Raw genomic sequence first — 20681 nt, forward strand, 5'->3', positions numbered from 1 at the left:
AAAGTATATATATTCTTGATCAGCATCAAAAGACGAGTAGATCTAGCCATGTCCGTCTGTCTGTCTGTCCATCCGTCCGTCTGTCCGTCTGTCCGAACGCAAGGATCTCAGAACCTATAAGAGCTAGAGAAATTTTAGCTGTAGGTCCTCCTAGTCCAGATCGAGTTTGTTTCCGATATTCGATAACTTTCCCCGTTTCCAAGTAATCGATCGAAAAATCGATATCGAAATCCAAACTTGACATGTAGCTTCTAGAATAGTATATACATATCAAGTATCTTTCATTTTATACCTATCGCCTGTTGGAAGAAGAGGGTTCAGGGTATCCCCTAGTCGGGAGCTCCTGACTAGAACCTCTTACTTGTTTAATTATGGTGCGATAAATTGTCACTGATGGCTAGTTCTATACTCGCACACACAAATCGAAAATATGTAGATTATTGAATCCTGACAAACGAGACTTTATAGAAGCTTGAATTATTTTAAATACTTTTTCGATTCGATGCATGTGGCAACGCAAGATATATATTTTAAAATTTAATGTCGGTAAGCGTACTTGACCGGTTAAATATTACTATCGAGATTGTAAAATAAAACAGGGTTTTTTTTGTTTTAATTTTATTTAGTAATATTAAACAGCTACGGAAAAAGTTTGTTCAATGAGCAAGACTTAATTATAAAGTACAAAATGTTTTTGGATGCAAATTTGGTATTTTTTAAGCAAAGTCGAGAGTCACAAGTCCTTTAGATTTTAACTGTGAACTACATATTAAACGTTTTCCACGTGTATACGTGTTAATGTTGTCATAGTAAATTAAGAAATTTGTACCTACAATTACAGAATATATTTCGATTTTATTCAGTGCTTTTATTTATTTCATTTATGTTGAACATACAGACAACTTATATGTTATGCTATTATTTTTGTAGATAAGTGCTAAGTTTTCTACATATTAAATTGAATAAAATTTAATTTCACGCAATATTTGATCATTAATGTATTAATTAAGTACTGACTATTGTTATATAAACCATTAATATATAATATAATATAATATGTATACGATGTATAACGCGACTTGTGTGAGAAGCGAATAAATTTGACGGTGGTATTTATGAAACTTATAGAATATAACGACATTTAGGCTAATGTCTACCAAAATGTGGAATTTCACCATTTGTATAGCTAATTTAATAGCTTACTGAATTTAGAGAGCATTATTGGAGCATTTAAAGTTTCGAATTACAGTTATTGATTTATTGAGGCACATTCGATGGATCACCTAAAGACATTACCGTAAATATTAGATTGGGATTTGTTTGTCTTGGTTTAAGAAGCCTTCTAGAAATGCTTCCTCATGCTCATATGAGCTGAGAATAAAAACGGTGTCAGCAAAGAGAAGAGTGATACCAAAAGGTTAACCAGATATTGATGATTAGCTTCAAAATATCAGAAAAAAAATACATTTTTAAGGATTAATTGGAAATTTGCTTTTGAACTTACCACCACTGCAAATGTCATGCAAAATGTCCTCCACATAGCCATTATCATTATCACAAAGACACAGTTTGGTTTTACTCGACATGAATTTGGAAACCCCAATGGTACGATTATTGTTTTCGAATTGACAAACCATCCCATCTTCACACTCGTGATTGCTGTTGCATCTATGCCGCAGACCTATAACGGAATATACACTTAAGTAAGTAAGTAAAATAATAACAGAATAATCTATAGAAACTGTGCTTTAAAATACACCTCTTTAGATATTGCTTTAAATGTAAAAACCTATGTCAGTTTATAAAATGTTAAGTTGAGATATATATGTATCTACATCTGCGCAATATTTTATAAGCGGTTACTTAAAATAATACAACTAAAATTTGTTATTAAATGCAATTATTCGATTGTATCCTTGCATCTCTGAGAGCATACATATTTCATTCAATATAAAAAAAAAATTATTGAATATGTTTCTGCTTTAATTATGACGGCGTAATGACTTTATCTACTCTATATTTGTAAATGCGATGAGGTAGCTGATTTTATTGTATTAGTTTCTAAGCTTCATCCACATAGAATATAATTGCTTTGAAGACTCTTTCATATAAGTACATATTTTTTATATATATGTATATATAGGACATTGGGATGGTATAATTTTATGAACAATCATACATACTTAAAATGTTCGGAGTCATTATATTAACATGTAATATGTAAGTATATTTGCAATTTTCTGAGCTGTGCATGTCACAAATTGGCACTGCGGCGATTTCATGCCTTGCCGTTCGAGTCACGACATTCTCAAATAAATTTGACATTACGCTACCATAACGAAAATCTCTCCTTAAGTCCCTTTCAACATCGCATCTTGTATGTATGTATTACAACCGCAAATAATAAATAAGCAGACTGGACTAGTATACTACCATGTCATGTAGCTTCCAATGGAACAACCGGGTGCATTTTTAATTTTGTAGGAAATACTCTATGTTTTCAAGATAGTTTAACAAAACTGACAAATTGAAAGTTTTATTTACATATATGGCTGGTATTTTTGAGCCTTGCCCAGTTTAAGTTTACTGTCTTGAACTACATCTTAAGTTTAAATTCATTTAGATATTCGAACATGAGTAAGAAGTCTATCGAATCAAGAACTAAAAGTTGGAATCATTTTTTCTTGACATTTTAGTAAAAAAGCCATAAAGCGAAAAATAAACTTTTGTTCATAAATCCATTGACCCGCATTTTACCACCAAATGTGAAACACGTCATTAATGAATATTCACAAAGGTCTTTAAAAATGAGTTAAAGCCCGAGCGAATGGCAAGTAAAAAGTTTCATACAACCGTTTTCCGCGATTTTTCCACACATACGATATTCACAATTCTTATATGATTTTAAAATATATACAGTCTGATAACGATAGTGATAGTGCAAAGATGACCGAGCACCGAGCACATCGTGTTTGTAACTTAGGCTGAAATCTTGAAAAATTAAAAGGGCTCCTTAAAAATCTTCGTGAATGATGTACATATATGATGGTGCTTTGTTTAATTTTCATTTGCAACCCCTTCGTACTTGAGTTACTGGCAAACAAAACAGACTGCTTCCAAGAGGTTGGGCTCTTGAATAATAAATGTAATGTGCATGCCTCCCAATTAGGTACGTACTAGCTCAGGCATTCACTTGACAGCAAAATAAAAATTTTTTTTACCTTTGAGCACATCTGGACAGAGTCCATTCGAGGGCGGCGAATCATCTCCACATAGGCAACGCATCTTGTAGTCATTGGGATCCTTTACACAACTGGTGCGTTCTGTTGTTGCGCAGTCATCGTGGGTGTTACACTCGCGACCTTTGACTGAAAAGTAAATAAATCAACAATATACAAATTAATGATTCTATAAGCACAAATTTTGATAATCTTTGATTACAAAACTATTTGTCCTGACTGACTGACTGACTCACTGAATGTTTGCCGATCAACGCACAAATGTTTTTTTAGTTACCCTATGTGATGAAGGTGCATGCCAAGACGGAGTTTTGGGAAATTTCACCACGAAGTGTGGAAAATTTTCGGCCTCAAACTTATTTTTAGGGATTTTTGATAAAATTGATTTGAGAAGTGTATCAGAGTTCTCACAAAATCCAACCCTCTTGGATAGAAAATGCAGGTCAAAGATTTTTTTGTAGGTTTAAGTTTCATCCGATTGGATTCAAAGTCTTTTTCAAAGTTATTTGTGAGAATTCATTTGATACTTGCTTAATACTTTCCGCAAAAAGTTTCCGGTGGAAGCTCATTGCAAATATCTTTAAAAAAATTAATTTAGTACAGATAGATGAAAATTTCCATTTGCGAAAATTTAATGCATACAATTTGAAGCAAAAATCTTGGACCGGCTCTATTCTTATTGATTCATATATACGCCCTAGTCATTAGCAATATACATATTTACACATCTGCACATTCTGTCCCGCTTCTCTTGGCTTACACTGCGCGTGATACTCCGATAATTTGACCGAGTTGTCTGCTATTAGCATTGTTGTCATTGCATTTGACTGACTTGTTTGATCAATTTCTGATTTATGCTTCAAAGCCGGAAAACGGTTTACTTATTTGTACTAGCTAGTCGAGGTGCCAGACATGGCAAGTCATTAGGCGCCAGGGGGATGAAGCAGGGTAATGCTCAGTTTTTGTTATTAGGGAAGTAAGATTGTCATTTCATATTGTAGTTTATCATACAATGTTATTTGTTTCAATAACAAGATAATACCTTAGTTGCATTTGGCTCAATATTTTTTTTTTCTTGACATATTTGAAATATTTATAAAAATAAATTAATTTACCTAAAAAACAGTATTTGTATAAAAACATCAAGACAAGACATATATATATATATATATATATATATATATTTGTAAAAATATATTTTGAAAAAATAAAAAATTATTTATATATTTATATATATATATATATATATACATATATATTATATGTAACTATAATATATTTATAAAATATATGTAAAGATGGATCAAAGTATCTCAAGCAAACTGAGCAATAAGGTATTAAAATATACCGCACATGTGCGTTATGTATCCAAGGGCATTGCATTTTTAGCACCCCAAGAAATTTATTACTTTTTATTTTTTTAATTTAATTTCGAATTCCGTAACATACAATTTCTTATATACATACATACATACATACCTAACAGCCACAAAACAATATTCGACTGTACAAAACGGTTTCAAGTGAAAAACAAAAATTCTGCTATTGCTAGAATTCCTTTACCTTGGCTTCGTCTACGAGTTCTACTTACTTATGGGACCTTGCGTGGGCGGCGGTTGATTATTGGTCTTGCCGAATGTAGTTAACGCCGTGGAGCTCACCCCAAAGAGTATGATGAAGACTCCAAAGAGCATAGTCAGGCTGCCACACTGAGTGAAACGCTTCAAGGGCTGCATTTTAGTGCACTTTCAGCGAGCGTGAGTAGGCAAAATTAGGCGCCAAAATACAACGTTTATATAAATTATTTAATCGCTTACTACAAGAGAGTTCTCACGCACTATATTTTTGAAGAGTCTAAATGTATTTGTACTTGAACAACAATTTTTGCACAAGAATAAATGTGAACACAAGAAAACGAAGTGCTTTAATCCGTCGATTTAGTCAAAAATTGTGTGTTCAGAAAAAAGTATTGTTTCCAAGCAACTGAGCAATAGATTTGTATACCTTATATTTCACTCTTTTTTTTTTTTGGATATTCTAAGGATCTGACCCAACAAAGCAAACGAACCAGTCGCCTGCGCGTTCGAAATTCAAGTGATGAATTTCCTGAGGTACACGTAGCTTAAGTTTTGTACACTAACTGCATGGTACGGCTCAGCGGCTCGACGGGGACTTACTTCTCTCTCGCGCTAGTCCGCGGGCCTACCCTTGAGCCCCAATCCGCGTCCCAAGTAGCACCTAAATTTGATAAACCTGACTACGAAGATTGCATACTCTTACAGAGCGTAAAACGGTTAGAAAGAGTATATATATTTATATACTTGTTTTTGTTATATATAAAATATATAATATATAATATAAAATATATTTTTATATGTGTCGAAAGCACGTTGTCCCAAAAAAAAATTATATAACAAATAATTAATAAATACTGTTTTACATTTTAACGCTTTACTGTTTGTATAGGATTATTTGTTATATTTTTCAGCTCGTCTTATTAAATAATTGTAAACTAATGCCTTGAGCTAACCTCGCTGGGAGTTAGGGCGTGTAGGGGCGTCTTCGAATTTAAAGTGAGGTACACCGTCGGGACGATGCGAAAATTCGAGGCGTCTTTTGAACTTTACTAACTCGTAAATTGAGTTTGGTCGCGTTTTCATATATATATATATATATATATATATATTATATATGTTTGTGTTTATATATATATATATATGTGTGTATGTATGTATATACATATGCATATATATATATATAGTTGATACTCTGAAAACCCGAAAAAATATATATACATATATATACCAAGCTGTAACGCACTTGTGGTGGTTTCATGTTAGTTGCGTTAACGAAGAAGAATTTTTTTTGTATTCTTACCTTCGTGCTATTTTTATTGTTGTTTCGTTAAAGTCGAGGCGGCCTCGTGGAGGCTTCGTCCTCGCCCTGGTGTAACTCTTTGTGTGTATTATTATAATGGCGAAGTCATTAGAGCCATTGCATAGCCTAGTTGTGAAACCTCCATCTAATACGTGCACAATTCCCACACAACAATAAAGGGTGGCATTAGCACGCACAACAACAACAACAAAAATCACAAGAACAACAACATCAAGAGTAATTTTTTTTGCTTAAACAACATCAAATACTTATTTTAGCCATTATTTTTATTATGCTTCTTTACCCGGTATTCGGGTCGTGGCTCTAATTACATTTCACTTGCACTACCATCAATGCTGAGTGGGCGCTTGTTGCTTTTGGCTCTCTAGAAAGGTTGCATGCCACGCCCACAATTTTGAAATTGCCAATTTTACAAATCAGCATTTGCATATCAAATAAATGGGTTTCACGAACGAGTGAAAAGGCTGAAAACAAAGTGTTCCATGTGTGTACATACTATCTCAGTTGTTGCCCCTAAGTGCCCCTTAGTGCATACAAAGTATGTACTAGATCGGAATCGGTCTATTTAGTTCGGGCTATTGCCATGGAATATCTCACTCTTGTCGCCTTATGAGGACGATACATTCATTGTATTCGATTGTTTTGATCGGGCTTGATCAAACAACAATATCAATAAAATATTTTTCTAAAATCTTCGGTACCCCGATAAAATAGTTCCGTTTTATTTTATTATATTTTAAATTTTCGAGTATGTCAGTCTTATGCACTTATGTGCCAACTATATATACTATAGCTCTATCGTGAAATTAAATGTATATATATTTCTCTTCGACATTATTGATAAATGTTCTGGCGCAAATCCTAGGAAAATTATGTATGTATATAGAACAAGCACGAACTTGCCAAAAGCCACACAAAAGGAATAAATACAATACAAAATTGGATAGCTGCAGCTATACGTGGAGCCCAGTAATTAAAGAACCATTTCTTTGTCCACAATCTGGCTGCCATGTTATTCTTAACTGATGATTAATTAGTGCGACATAGCCTGCAAATCCAAAGTGCCCAACTGAGCGAGTATATAATTTCCTCACGAAATCTGTGGAGTTGGCAATGAGCATGCTTAGAGGTCATCATATTTGCGCAGTGAAACCAGAACCCAACCCATCCACATCAACTCTATGGTGAATGCTAATTTAGGGTTCTTTAATTTCATATTATCGTCAAGTCTAATTGCACCTAGACCTAGAATATTCTGTTTCAGAGCCGTATTCTGAATGCGAGTTTATTGCTCCGCGTTCTTACATGCATATTAAGTAACCGTGTTCGGATCAATAACAAGATAAGGAATGCGAAATAGAGGTTAACAATAGTTTCGATTTTTTTTTTTGTTTTTTTTTTGTACTAAAATTCCATGCGTACTTTAGCTGACGATTTTTGCTTTATAATACATTTCTCTATGTACTGAAAATTTTACAGCAGTTACCTTATGCGATGCGTGCAACTGCTAAGACGAGGTTTTGGGAAATTCCATAACAAGTGTGGAAAAATCGCAAGCTATTTTTGTATAAAACAATTTTGTTTTTCATCCGATCGGCGTCAGACTTATTTTCAATTAAATTCGTTCAAATTCATTTGAGGGGCGTTTCAAACTTTTTGGAAAATATTTCCCTCCTTGGTGGAAATGTGAGTTCAAGATTTGGGGGGGTGGTGTTTCGGGTTCAAAATCATTTCTTTGAATCTGTATGAAAATTCATTTGAAAAGGGTTCACACTTGCAGAATTAAAGTTTCCTCGGCGAAAAATTCGATTCAAAATTTTTTGGTTGAAGTTTTAAATTTGTCTGATTTACTTTAAACATAACAACCTAATGTATCCGTTCGGCATCAAAATTTTTCACACTTTTCGCAATATCCAACCCTATTGTATGAGAAATGTGGTTGAAAGGTTATAAAAGAGTAGTAATAAGTTTTGTACGTTTCGTAGTTTGTTGAAATTTATTTTGCTCGGATTTTTGCGATATCCTTTGCTCTTAAATGGAAAATGCGGCTCCGTTGATTCCAACTTACTGTTTATTTTTCGGTGGATCTTAAAATGATTCAGATACAAGTGGAGTTCAAAACTTGCCACGGATTTTAAACATATTTATAAATAGATAGCAGTGGAATTCAGAACTTGCCACGGGCAAGGCTTATACTATCACTCTTACGCCAAATTCCACAGTACACACCCCTTAAGGCCAACTTAGCACTGCAGAGAAGCACACAAATATACCTACACACTTCTGTCTTTATGTATGTATACGTATAGATATTGTAAATATGTAAGGTCCAGTGAGTTTTATGTTCAATGGGGAGACTAAGCAAGGGGGCTGGGGCAGTTTTTTTGATATTTCGTTTTCTTATTCGTGTTCGCAGTAAAGGCATTTGACCTTTAAACATAGTGGAAAAACATTCGAACCCAGTGTATAAAATGTGAAAGCAAAGGGAATAGTTAAATAAATACAGTCATCATTGCCATAATGGTGAATAGCTGTAAAATTAATGGACTATATCGGTATATCCCTCCTTTAAATTTAATTCAATAGAATTTATGTATTTATTTATTATTAAATGGTCGACAAAACGAGTGGCAACCAAAGTATTTAATATTATAAGACAAAACTTAAAAGCTAAAACCTAAACAGAAAAAAATTTCTAATAACATCGCCGACACAAAGGGGGATTTAATGTGTCAGTCCGGCCGGCTTATTTTTAAATATATCAAAAACGAGAAGGGGGGGCTATCTTCGGCGCGCCGAAGATTTAATACCCTTGCAGACCCAACCTTTTCATAATGCTCATAGTGCTTTGCCCGCATCTAAGAAGCACAGGGAAAATAGTATATGCCGAGTACGGTTAAGATGTCTTGAAAAAAAAAAAAGTTTTCCATACAACAACTTAATTCAAACCGATCGTTCCTATGGCTCCTATATGATATAGTGGTCCGAAATTAATAGAATTTTGCATATATATGAGGAGCATAGTAAAACAAATAAATGCCGAGTTTAGTCAAGATATCGTGAAAAACTAACAAATTCTCCATACAAGAACTTAATTTTGGACCGATCGTTCCCATGGCAGCTATATGATATAGTTGTCCGATCTTCAGAGGATTTTGTATATATATGAGGAGCATAGTAAAACAAATGAATACCGAGTTTGGTCAAGATATCGTGAAATTAATTTTCAACCGATCTTTCCTATGACAGCTATATGATATAGTGGTCCGATCCAGCTGGTTTCTGCAAAGTTTCATAAAGAATGCATTTTTAAGATTTTTTTGGTGAATTTTAAGAGTTTTCCGATTTGCATTAAAGTTGTTTGTTTCCCGTCCGATCAGTTTTAAAATCATTTTCAAATCTTATTTGATTTTATAACATACGTGCCACGGGCAAGGCCGGGTTGTAATTGATGTCTTTGCATTTAGATCTGCATTCAGCACCTGCAGCAGCCCGTTGGGTGGAAAGGGTAAACTTTTGGCAAACACCTGCACCTGCATATGTAGGTCAAGTGACTGATCACTTAACTAATTTTAGGAAATTTGTGTAAAAAATAAAATCTTTAAAATATTCAAATATACCAAATCCAAAAAAGGAGCAATTGTATATTTATAGTGATAATAATTTTATTGTCTTAAAATATTTAGCTTTTTCATACATGAATTTGATCTGCACGTATTAAGGGGTCAACATTCATTGATCAATTCAAACCCTAAATCATAAAAAGAAGGGTGCGCGACAGACGCGTGCCAATTCAGCCCATTCACACACATTTGTGTCTCTGTGTGTGTGTGTAGAGCTCGAAATTCAGAAATCCAAAAATATTGTCAAATTTGCATCGGACATGCAGGCAGGCACATGCGCATAAATGCTTCTATTCATATACAAAATATACATATACACGCAAGTATGCGTGAATAGCAAGTCCAAAAACTTTTAAATGCACACATGCCAACGCTTAGGTACCCTTTCGAAGAAGAACGAGCTAAAATGAAAGAATTTCCCATCGACGGGGCAAACCCTTTCATTATTTCATATTACTCGTCCCCTCAAAAGGAAAGAAATGCCACCGACTTTTGAGAAAAATTGAATTTGTGGGCATTTTTGCTTGTGCGGACACATAAACAAACAAACATTTAAACGGTACATAGACAAGAGCACTGAGAGTAAGCCGAAGCAGTTTCCTGTAGTGGGAGCGAGATAAAAAACAGCGATGCCGTTCTATCGCACAAATCATATAGATGAGAGTAAGCCAAAGCAGTTTCCTGTAGACTGAGCCAATAAAAAGACAGCGATGCCGTTCTACGACACATGTCAATGTATTCCTTACTCTCTTGCTGTGAGAGCATGCGGGCATGTCTCAAACTGGAACAAAAACGAAGGCGAGTTTGGACCAGCCGCAAAAAAAACGAATGTCACCAACAAAAGTACGGTTTGTCCAGTCTATATGTTATTTGGTTAGTGATTGTATATATCGACTTTTCGATTGATTTTTTGACTAGAGTCTTTATTCCAAAAAAGGTTGTGTTAGCTCTGAAATTCAAGAACACTATCAGACGTGGCTGTACTGGATATACAAGATTCAAGTCTCTACATTTTCACCTTGCGAACGATTATATGCAGCAGCACATACGATTAATTAAATCTATACAATTTACACAAAAGTTCAAAACCGTGCACCCTGTATGTCAAGAAACATGCAAATACTTAAGTGCGTACAAAAGTGAAAGTGCTAAAAGAACCAAAACACAAACAGCCCAAAAATTCAAAAATTAGAAACGAAAAAATCAATGGCGCATACTAAGTAAACTCTTGCAACAATTTCAAGCAGTGCGCTCAGTCCTAGTCCTATGAGAAGGATAATGGTGAAGAACGAAATGCGCGATTAAACCACGCTGAGTGCGGGAAACGAGTTCGTTTGGAAGTATGTTTTGGCCGAGAGGGCCTGTTTCATGCAATTTCTTGGCTGTTGACTCTGTAATATTGATGACGGTTCAGGTGCACGCCATCTATGACATCACCACAGTCCTCACATGCACGGCACTTACTAGTCAACAATTAGTGTGAGTGCTGAGCCCCTAAGGCGCATATAAAAATTTACCGCCAACAATTACTTAGGCGACGCGTTCAGCATGCGAGAAGAGCTATACGGAAAGCCCAACCCATAATTATGCTAATAATTAAGAGCGCCCAACAAAAAGTTTACAAGCACATTCCAAAAATCTGCTCAGAGTGCACATATTTTATTATACCCTGGCTTAATAAATTTGTGCAAAAACAGACAGATATCTGCGAGATCTTAGTCACCTAGTTCAAAGACAAATTGAAATCGGTTGCATATAATAATAAAACATGGAATTAGCCCCGATATTTTTAAAGAAGGGTGTAGAACATAGTAACTTACATATGTTATATGGCGGATATAGCCTGGCCTTGCCCGTGGCACGTATAAAATAAATTTTCACATAAAGCTTTAAAATTATTTTGAAACTGATCGGGCGGCAAACAAATAACTTTCATTCAATTGTTTTCCGCCAATTTACCACTGTTGCGGGTGAAACTTTCTAAATTGCCTAAACACATATTCATTAAGTTCTAATATAGAGCTTGGAAAATAAGTTTGAAGCAAATCGGACAACACTAAAAACTTACCCCAACAAATCTTTGAATCGCATTTCTTGGACTCTGCGAAAAGTGTGAAACACGTCTCAAATGATTTTTCAAAAAAATTTTGTGAAACGAATTTGAGCGCGAAACATCACCCACCAAATTTTTGACCCCCATTTCCATCAAGGAGGAATGGATTTTTAGAAAAGTGTGAAACACCCCGCAAAAGATTTTGAACAAATTTCTTTTAAAATTTAGGTTGAGGCCGATCGGATGGTAAACAAAAAAGTTTCATACAAATGTTGTTTGCTATTTTTCCACACTTGCGGTTGGAATTTCCCAAAACTTCGCCTTAACGTGCACCTACACCACATAAGGTAACAACAGTGAAAATTTCAGCTTCCTAGCTGTTACGGTTTGGGCTGTGCGTTGATAACCAATCAGTCAGTCAGTCAGGACAAACAGTTTTATATATAGAGATATACATACATATAAATACTAGCGGGTATAACCCGGCCTTGCCCGTGGCACGTATGTTATAAAATAAACAAACTTTAAATTCACCAAAAAAAACTTTGAAATGCATTTTCCACCGAAGGAGTTTCGATTTTGCGAAAAATGTGAAACACGTCTCTAATGATTTTTCTTATAGATCTTTGGAAATAAGTTTGAACACAAAACGTCATCCACCAAATCTTCGACCCCCATTTGCACCAAGGAGGGATGGATTTTTCAAAAAGTGTGAAACACCCCTCAAATGAATTTGAACATAGATCTTTGAAAATGAGTTTGGGGCCGATCGGATGGTAAACAAAAAACTTTCGTACAAACGTTTTCCGCCAATTTACCACTGTTGCGGGTGGAATTTCCCAAATCGCTGAAATACTTATTTATTAAGTTCTTATGTAGAGCTTTGAAAATAAGTTTGAAGAAAATTGGACACAACTTAAAACTTCGCACAAAAAATCTTTGAGTCGCATTCCACCCGAAAAATTTTGGATTCTGCGAAAAGTGTGAAACACGTCTCAAATGATTTTTCTTATAGATCTTTGGAATCGAATATGAGCGCGAAACGTCACCCACCAAATCTTTGACCCCCATTTCCACCAAGGAGGAATGGATTTTCCTAAAAGTGTGAAACACCCCTCAAATGAATTTGAACAAAGATCTTTGAAAATAAGTTTGGGGCCGATCGGATGGTAAACAAAAAACTTTCATACAACCGTTTTCCGCCAATTTACCACTGTTGCGGGTGGAATTTCCCAAATCGCTGAAATACGTATTTATTAAGTTCTTATGTAGAGCTTTGAAAATAAGTTTGAAGCAAATCGGACACAACTTAAAACTTCGCCCAAAAAATCTTTGAATCGCATTCCCCCCGAAGAAGTTTGAATTCTGCGAAAAGTGAAAAACACGTCTCAAATGATTTTTCATATAGATACTTGGAAATAAATTTGAGGGCGAAACGTCACCCACCAAATTTTTGACCCCCATTTCCACCAAGGAGGGATGCATTTTCCAAAAAGTGCGAAATACCCCTCAAATGAATTTGAACAAAGACCTTTGAAAATAAATTTGAGGCCAATCGGATGGTAAACAAAAAAGTTACATACAAACGTTTTTCGCGATTTTTCCACACTTGCGGGTGGAATTTCCCGAAACTTCGCCTTAACGTGCACCTACATCACATAAGGTAACTACAGTGAAAATTTCAGCTTCCTAGCTCTTACGGTTTGGGCTGTGCGTTGATTACCAGTCAGTCAGTCAGGACAAACAGTTTAATATATAGAGATACTATATACTGCTGTCGATGCATTATCAGCAGCAGCGGTCATAAACTATTGTGTTTAATTAGCGTATTTTTTACCCTTGCTACTAATATTTCTAACATTACATTTCTTAGCGTAGGTCGCTCTTAGACTCTTAAGCGACCACAAGTGCGCTATCTATTATTATGCTGCTGGCTGCAGCCGTACAAGATGGTGTGAGATATAATTTTACCGAAGCTTAAATTTAGACTCGGTGTCACGTGTTCATGTGTGAACATTTTGCGGAGGGCCGACAAAGGTGATAGCCTGCAGTTTTTTTATTTACAGTTATTTTTCTTATCAGATATACAATAATAATTACGACTTAGATTAATACAATCATTAGAAGGTACGAAAACATTTCAAAGTTATATACTTAATAGTCTGAACTTAACTGTATCATTATAATTTGTCCATCTCTTTGTACTGATAATGGTAAAAGATTTGTGATGAGTTTATTCTGTATTAATATTCCCCTTGCCTTTAGCAGTGTGTAACTCTCCTTAATTTATGTATTTGAATTTTGATGTCTACTTCCGACTAAAAATGGGTTTAGTCCTGGTATTTTACTCTTTGTTTCAATTTCTTTTTTCTGACGTTCGCACTTTATTACTGTAATAATTAATTTGTCTATTCTTGCTTGAGTAACATTATGCATTATTGCATGAATAATTTTCCTACAACTGTAACCGGGGCTAGCCAACCTAATAAATTAAAATCTTTGCAAGCGTGGATAATACTTGTCTTTTGTTTATGTTTTCTGAGCCCTCACAATTGACCTTAATTTTGAATTCGTATTTCAAAGGTTCCCACTGTAGTCTCAATGTTTCTTTATTCCACTTACTTCTTTGTTGTAGGGCATACAAATAATCTTTTGACCAAAACTCTTTCTTCATTCTATTAATCAGTTTCCATTTATCTAAGTTGTCTATTATGCTTTTTAGATGATATTTTAGTGATTCGACTCCGGCCTCCCAAATACCTCCGAAGTGAGGTCCTGCCGGCGGGATAATTTTATCCCACTGGATTTTTTCATTTTCTTTAATAGTTATTACTTTACTTTCCTTAGTATTTTCTACATGTTTTTTTCGTCGTGTGCCTGTATGCTAATAAGCGAGCATACTTTGGTAACTGTTCTTGTGGAACTTCCATCTTGTAATTTTATCTACTATTCTGACTTTATTGTCCTTTCCTCTATCATATACCACTCTTGTGTATGCTTTCCCTGATGCATACGTGAATCCATGCAGCTGTATTTCAAGCTTTATGATAGTCTGATACCATCTAGGGATTCTTATTTCTTTTAATAATGTTAAGTTTTTGTCGCCTTTTAGGAAATCTTGATCTAGCTTTCTTGACGCACCTACGAAATTAGATTCATTTTCGTTGGACTCGACGTTATTTCCAAGGTCCACATACTCTCCTAAGAAATGTCTATAACTTTCCTTAAGCTGCGTATTTCTTTTGCATTTATTTTCTGAGTGTAGAAACAGTGCCATCTCTTGTGGTCTTGATTCTCTTAACTCTTTTTCATCCTTAAGCGGAATGTATCCCTTCCATCTAATGCATTCTTTTGTTGTTTCAATAACAATTTTCTCGCAGATTTCTGTTTCTGCAACTTCTTTTACCTCCTCCTCTAACCTCTCCTACCTCCCAAATTCTCTCCAAATCTTTATAATGCCCGGCTACCTTGCAAACTGGGCCATTTTCCGAAATGTCCTCATTGACTTTCGGTTTATTCTCGTCGTCATTCAATGAGCATAGAGCACTCAACCTTTGTTCTAAATACTCCATTACGTCGGACAATTTTTGAACTTCTTTTGTTCTTTTCACATGATTTTCATATGATTGCAAAGTTTCTCTATTAAACTTAGAAATAATCATGTGTGCAAAAATTACATAAACGTCTTCTGATAAGACCGTTTCAATTTTATTAAATGAATTGATTCATCAATTGAATCAATAAATGCTTTAATGTGCTCTGCTAAATCACTGTTCAGTACTAGCAACTCTATAAGCCGATTTAATTGTTCGGAAAATAGTATCCGTTTGTTTTCATAACGCTTGGTTAACAATTCCCAAGTCGCATTGAAATTTTTTGAGGAGCCTTTAAGCAAATGCGACACCATGCATCTTGCTTCTCCTTTTAATGACGTTCTTAAATAGTTAAATTTAAGAGCTGGACACAAATCCTCTCTTGATTGAACCAACTCTGTAAACAGCTCGGCAAAGAGACCCCACTCTTTGGAATCCCCATAAAAGGTGCGTGTTCGCGCCGCAAGTTAATATATAGTATTTAGTAACGATGTCAGCGATATTTAGTATTTTTGCTTACATTCCTTGAAATGTTAATTGAATTGAATAAATATCGATATTGTCGATCGATGTATTGTACATTGAACTATAATCAGTTTGTCTGGCGAGTAAAAGAGTTCAAGCGGAGCTGATCGGCATTTTTGCTGGGAAGGTAATTTTCCTACTAATTATTAATTTCAACGCTCGTGAAGGACTCTAGCTCGAACATTGGCGCCCGAGCAAGGACCTGAGGATAAGGTCTAAATCCGGAAGAAGCTAAACAAACATAAGCTAATTGGAATTTAGCTTAATTCACCAAGAGAATAGGCCGGCGACTGCGGCGGGAACCTTGTATTGTGAGTTTGACTGCCTTGGTGCATTTAATATTTCTTGCATGCATGTTAAGTTCTATTCTATTTGTGTGAATATAAGTATTATGAATCAAAAAAGTGTCGATAGATTGGTAGATCAGCCTTAAAAAGTGTGTGCAAATTTGTCACATGTAGTATTGGCAATAAAGGGCGTCAAGTATTCATACAAATGTACAGTAACATATTGAGAGTTACAGTTGTATTGTATGCATACGTGCTCAAAGTATAGGAGCTCAATTCTGTGTGCTCACATGCCAACATACATACATCGCGACATAGCAGCAACCTGACTGACTTTGACTTGACATTGAATTTAAATTCCTTTTGCGTGCACAAAAGAAGCGGTTATTTACGTACGCTGAGCATTATTTGGCTCGCTTAAGGTACAGCAGCAAAGGGAATTCAAATTAGTAGTGATCTGCCTCTTTGGAGGGCAAGAGAAAATAAGATTTGTTCACGTAAGCAAAATAGGGCAAGCCGCATTTTATGTGAATTTTGAACCAACAGTTAGTTACAAAATTATACATTGTGGTATAATCAAAGCATTGGGAAAATTATTGTTAAATTTTCGTGCTAATTATTTGTCGGCACAATGGCTCCAAAAAATAGTAAAGAAAATGAAAGTTTTACGACACGGGCCAGCTTAGTGAATTCCTTTACGCGCAACAAAAATTATATTACGAAACGTAATGCTTCAATGACACCTGCAGAGTGGGAAGCACAGTTAAGCCTAATTGAAGCAAATTATAGACAGTTTTGTTTAATCCAAACCAAAGTAGAACAGGAGAGTGATGATGCAAGTGAATATGACAGTCGCCAAGCGATCGAAGAGCTTTAAAAGTGCCTGAGTTGTCAGGGAAGTACACCGAGTGGACCAGTTGGTTTAATACATTCACTGTGCAGATAGGGTCGGATGCTGAGCTTGATGACTTTTCGAAGCCAATACATTTGCGATCTGCTTTAGGTGTCGTTCCTTTAGGAACCATTGACTGTTTGGAATTATCGGGTGTTAAGTACCCTACGGTTACTGCAAGATCGTTATGAAAACCAGGCAATTATTGTTCAATCTCACATAAATGAGCTGTTTAATCTGAAACGTGTCAAGTATGTAGACTCGGAGACTCTGAGGGTACTTGTAGACAGTTTAAACTCGCAGTTAGCGTCCCTTAAATCTCTCGGTAGTGAGCAAGACATTTTCGACGCGGAGTGGGTATTGGGGCACAATATCCACTGGCAGCTAAAGCGATTAGACGTAGTTTCTACATGGAGGATATGTTGTGTAGTGCAGACACTATAGCGAACCTTGTAGAATTGACACAGCAAGTTTGTGAACTGTTATAACTTGGCAGATTTAAGCTACAGAAATGGCGTAGTAATTGTCATGAAGCCCTCAGCAATGCGGACGACTTAGAGCCTTTAATGCTTAAAACTGAAGATGCAGCTAAAGCCCTTGGAATATGTTGGGTGAGTCAAAGCGACCAATTTCAGTTTTCGTTTAACGTCAAATGCTCTACAACTATAACGAAGCGAACAGTGCTATCAGAACTAGCTCAAGTTTATGATTGGGGATTTGAGATTTTTGAGTCCTATACCGATTTTAGGCAAGATATTCGTGCAAGAGTTGTGGCTATTGAAACACGACTTTAATGAAGTGCTGCCGTCAAGTTACGCGGCCCAATGGCAAAGATACCGAGAGGAACTGAAGCTTATAAATCAGTGCTCGCTGCCATGATCGGTGGTTCCCATCACGTTTGAGGTGGACTCAATCGAGCTTACGGGGGTGTAATTGTGCGTGATAAAGACGGAGCGGTTTCACTTGCATTCATCTAAAGGTTTCGCAGGCACGACATATTACAGACTCCACAATTGTGCTCAACTAGTTGTCATCGCATGCAAGCCGATGGACGACTTTCGTAGCAAACCGGGTGGCTGAAATACAAAAGTTAAGCAATATTCAGGGTTGGTATAAAGTAGAGTCAAATTTAAAACCAGCAGATCCAGGGGATTATATCCAACAGACTTGAATAATGCAACCTTATAGTGGGAGGGCCCTGATTTTTTGAGGCATCAAGTAGATGACTGGGCTAACGCGCAATGGCGCTGTAGCGACGAAGCAATACCTGAACAGAGTAAGGGTACGTTTTCACTTGCAGTTAGTTGCCTTGAGACGAGGGAGACTTACGATGTTATCGGGGAATGTAAATTTACAAACGACTTTTTGAAACTTCAGCGCATGTTTAGCTACGTTTATAGGTGGCGTAGAGCTATAAAGCGGCAAATTACAGGGCATCATCAGTGGGACCGAACTGCAGATGAGATGGCTGGAGGCCTTGGCTATATAATTTATAATCTGCAAAATTTAAAGCTGAGTGAGGAATTCATTAGGTTAAAAGATAAAAGACCTATAAAGTCTATAAACATTCAATGCTTGAATCCCTTCATTCAAGAAGAAGAAGGAATTTCGATTGTACGCGTAGGTGGGCGATTTCTAAAGGCCGATCTACCAACTGACACAAAGCATCCTATTTTAATGTTTAAAGATCATATCGTCGTAAAATCACTAATTAATTACACTATTCGAAGCAATTTACATTTCGGGGCTCAATAGTTATGCGCCTTCTTGCGGCAGAAATATTGGATCATCAATATTGGATCAAAATTGGCTCGCAATGTGGTACGAAGTTTCATTACCTGTTTTCGGCTTTGACCTGTCTTGGGCAATCAGGTCATGGGACCGCTGCTCGAGCGCCGAGTGCGAGGCAGTATCTACCCCTTTCAACGAGCGGGACTAGACTTCGCAGGACCAATTTGGACACATTTCAACATACGAGCGAAGCGCCCAGTCAAGGTGTATTCGTATGTGTTCGTATGCTTCCTGACGATGGCATGCCATATAGAGATCGTGTCGGACTTGAGTGCCAGCGCCTTCATAGCGGCACTTAAACGGTTCTTTGCCAGACGTGGCCTAAGCTCCGACCTGTTCTGCGACAACGCCACTAACTTTGTAGGCGCTTCAGAAGAACTGGGCAAAACTTTTGACCAGTCGGGCCAAAGTGTTATCAGCGACACGTGCAGTCACGCTCACCTCAGTTTGGAGGGTTATGGGAGAGCGCAGTGAAGGTCGCGAAACAGCTGCTGGCCAAGTGCGCAAACAGCACGGCTCTCAACTTCGAGGATCTCTCAACAGCAGTTACGCAGGTGGAAGCCGTGACAAATTCGAGGCCGCTGTATCCTTTATCATCGGACCCGAATGACTTAGAAGCACTAACTCCTGGCCACTTTTTGGTTGGCCGTCCACTTAACGCGCTAGTGGAACCATTTAACAAAGCATTGGTAAAACTATCGCTGACCAACCATTGGAAAAGGATTCTCATAGTACACAATATGTTTTGGGGCCGCTGGAAAAATGAGGTCCTCACCTTAATGCATGAACGCTCAAAATGGAGGACAACTGCGAGCAACGTACAGATCGGAAGTCTAGTTCTGATCGCCGAAGACAACGCACCGCCTGGACAATGGTTATTAGGAAGAGTATCCGAATTACATCCCGGATGCGATGGCGCAGTGCGTGTCGTGACTCTCAAGTCCAAGACGGGGTTTCTCAAGCGAAATGTACATAGAATCTGCCCCTTGCCACTGGAGTCAACAAAAGACGGTGTTTTGGAAGGAGCTTCCAAGACTATATATTTAGTATTTTTGCTTACATTCCTTGAAATGTTAATTGAATTGAATAACTATCGATATTGTCGAACGATGTATTGTACATTGAACTGTAATCAGTTTGTCTGTCGAGTAAAAGAGTTGAAGCAGAGCTGATCGGCATTTTTGCTGGGAAGGGAATTTTCCTACTAATTATTAATTTCAACGCTCGTGGAGGACTCTAGCTCGAACATTTTCAGGAGCATTGGTAGCTCCTCCATTTTTAGTTGCCAACCCCCAATTTTTGTTTGACTTGCTACTCATTTCTCCTCGTCCAGATGCTTGGGCTCCTTCTTGTTTTTCAGGCGTCACGTCTAGAAGCGCCGCTGGTGAGGATCGTGGGAGGAGTACTTCTTGAAGAGTTTGCCTTCTGGATGGGCCTTGGCCGTCGCCCTTATGTTCGGCGCGCTGCTCTTGTCTGTACCGCCCGATAGTTTTTTGGTTCGGCGCGCTGCTCTTGGCCGCACCGCTCGAAATTTGATAGTTCGGCGTTCTGCTCTTGGCTGCACCGCTCGAAAAATTTTTATTCGGCGTGCTGCTCTTGGCTGCTCCGCTCGAAATTTTATGGTTCGGCGTGCTGCTCTTGGCTGCACCGCTCTAAAAATGTTTGTTCGGCGTGCTGCTCTTGGCTACACTCTCGAAGTTTGACAAAACCGGCGATCCAAATCCAAACACGTAATCAAATTTGTACTGTACATTAATGTTATTATTCGTTGAATTAAAAA

At 36.9% G+C, this 20681-nt stretch overlaps 1 protein-coding gene and 1 long non-coding RNA gene across 4 annotated transcripts; one reads left to right on the forward strand and one right to left on the reverse strand.

The window, feature by feature from the left end:
- Positions 1–1243: 1243 nt before the first annotated feature.
- sosie lies at positions 1244–5128 on the reverse strand. Of its 2 annotated transcripts, XM_064691375.1 has the most exons (4): positions 4831–5128; positions 3222–3368; positions 1505–1681; positions 1244–1440 (listed from the first exon to the last, which is right to left on the reverse strand). In XM_064691375.1, exons 1-4 carry the CDS (start codon positions 4973–4975, stop codon positions 1343–1345), a joined length of 567 nt encoding a protein of 188 aa, XP_064547445.1. In that variant the 5' UTR covers positions 4976–5128; the 3' UTR covers positions 1244–1342. The 2 variants fall into 2 exon arrangements, with proteins under 2 accessions (XP_064547445.1, XP_064547520.1); XM_064691450.1 differs by lacking the exons at positions 3222–3368; positions 4831–5128 and adding an exon at positions 2851–2972.
- Positions 2986–20068, forward strand: LOC135434810 (uncharacterized). Of its 2 annotated transcripts, XR_010437306.1 has the most exons (4): positions 2986–3169; positions 3229–3375; positions 16099–16242; positions 18841–20068. It is a non-coding gene; the product is annotated as an uncharacterized LOC135434810 (long non-coding RNA). The 2 variants fall into 2 exon arrangements; XR_010437302.1 differs by lacking the exons at positions 2986–3169; positions 3229–3375 and having other exon boundaries at positions 15450–16242.
- The last annotated feature ends 613 nt before the right edge of the window (positions 20069–20681 follow it).

The sequence above is a fragment of the Drosophila montana genome, unplaced genomic scaffold (assembly GCF_035044405.1).
Source record: "Drosophila montana isolate Dmon_TW-CO22-7 unplaced genomic scaffold, ASM3504440v1 contig_1083_1, whole genome shotgun sequence".
Classification (NCBI taxonomy): Eukaryota; Metazoa; Arthropoda; class Insecta; order Diptera; family Drosophilidae; genus Drosophila; species Drosophila montana.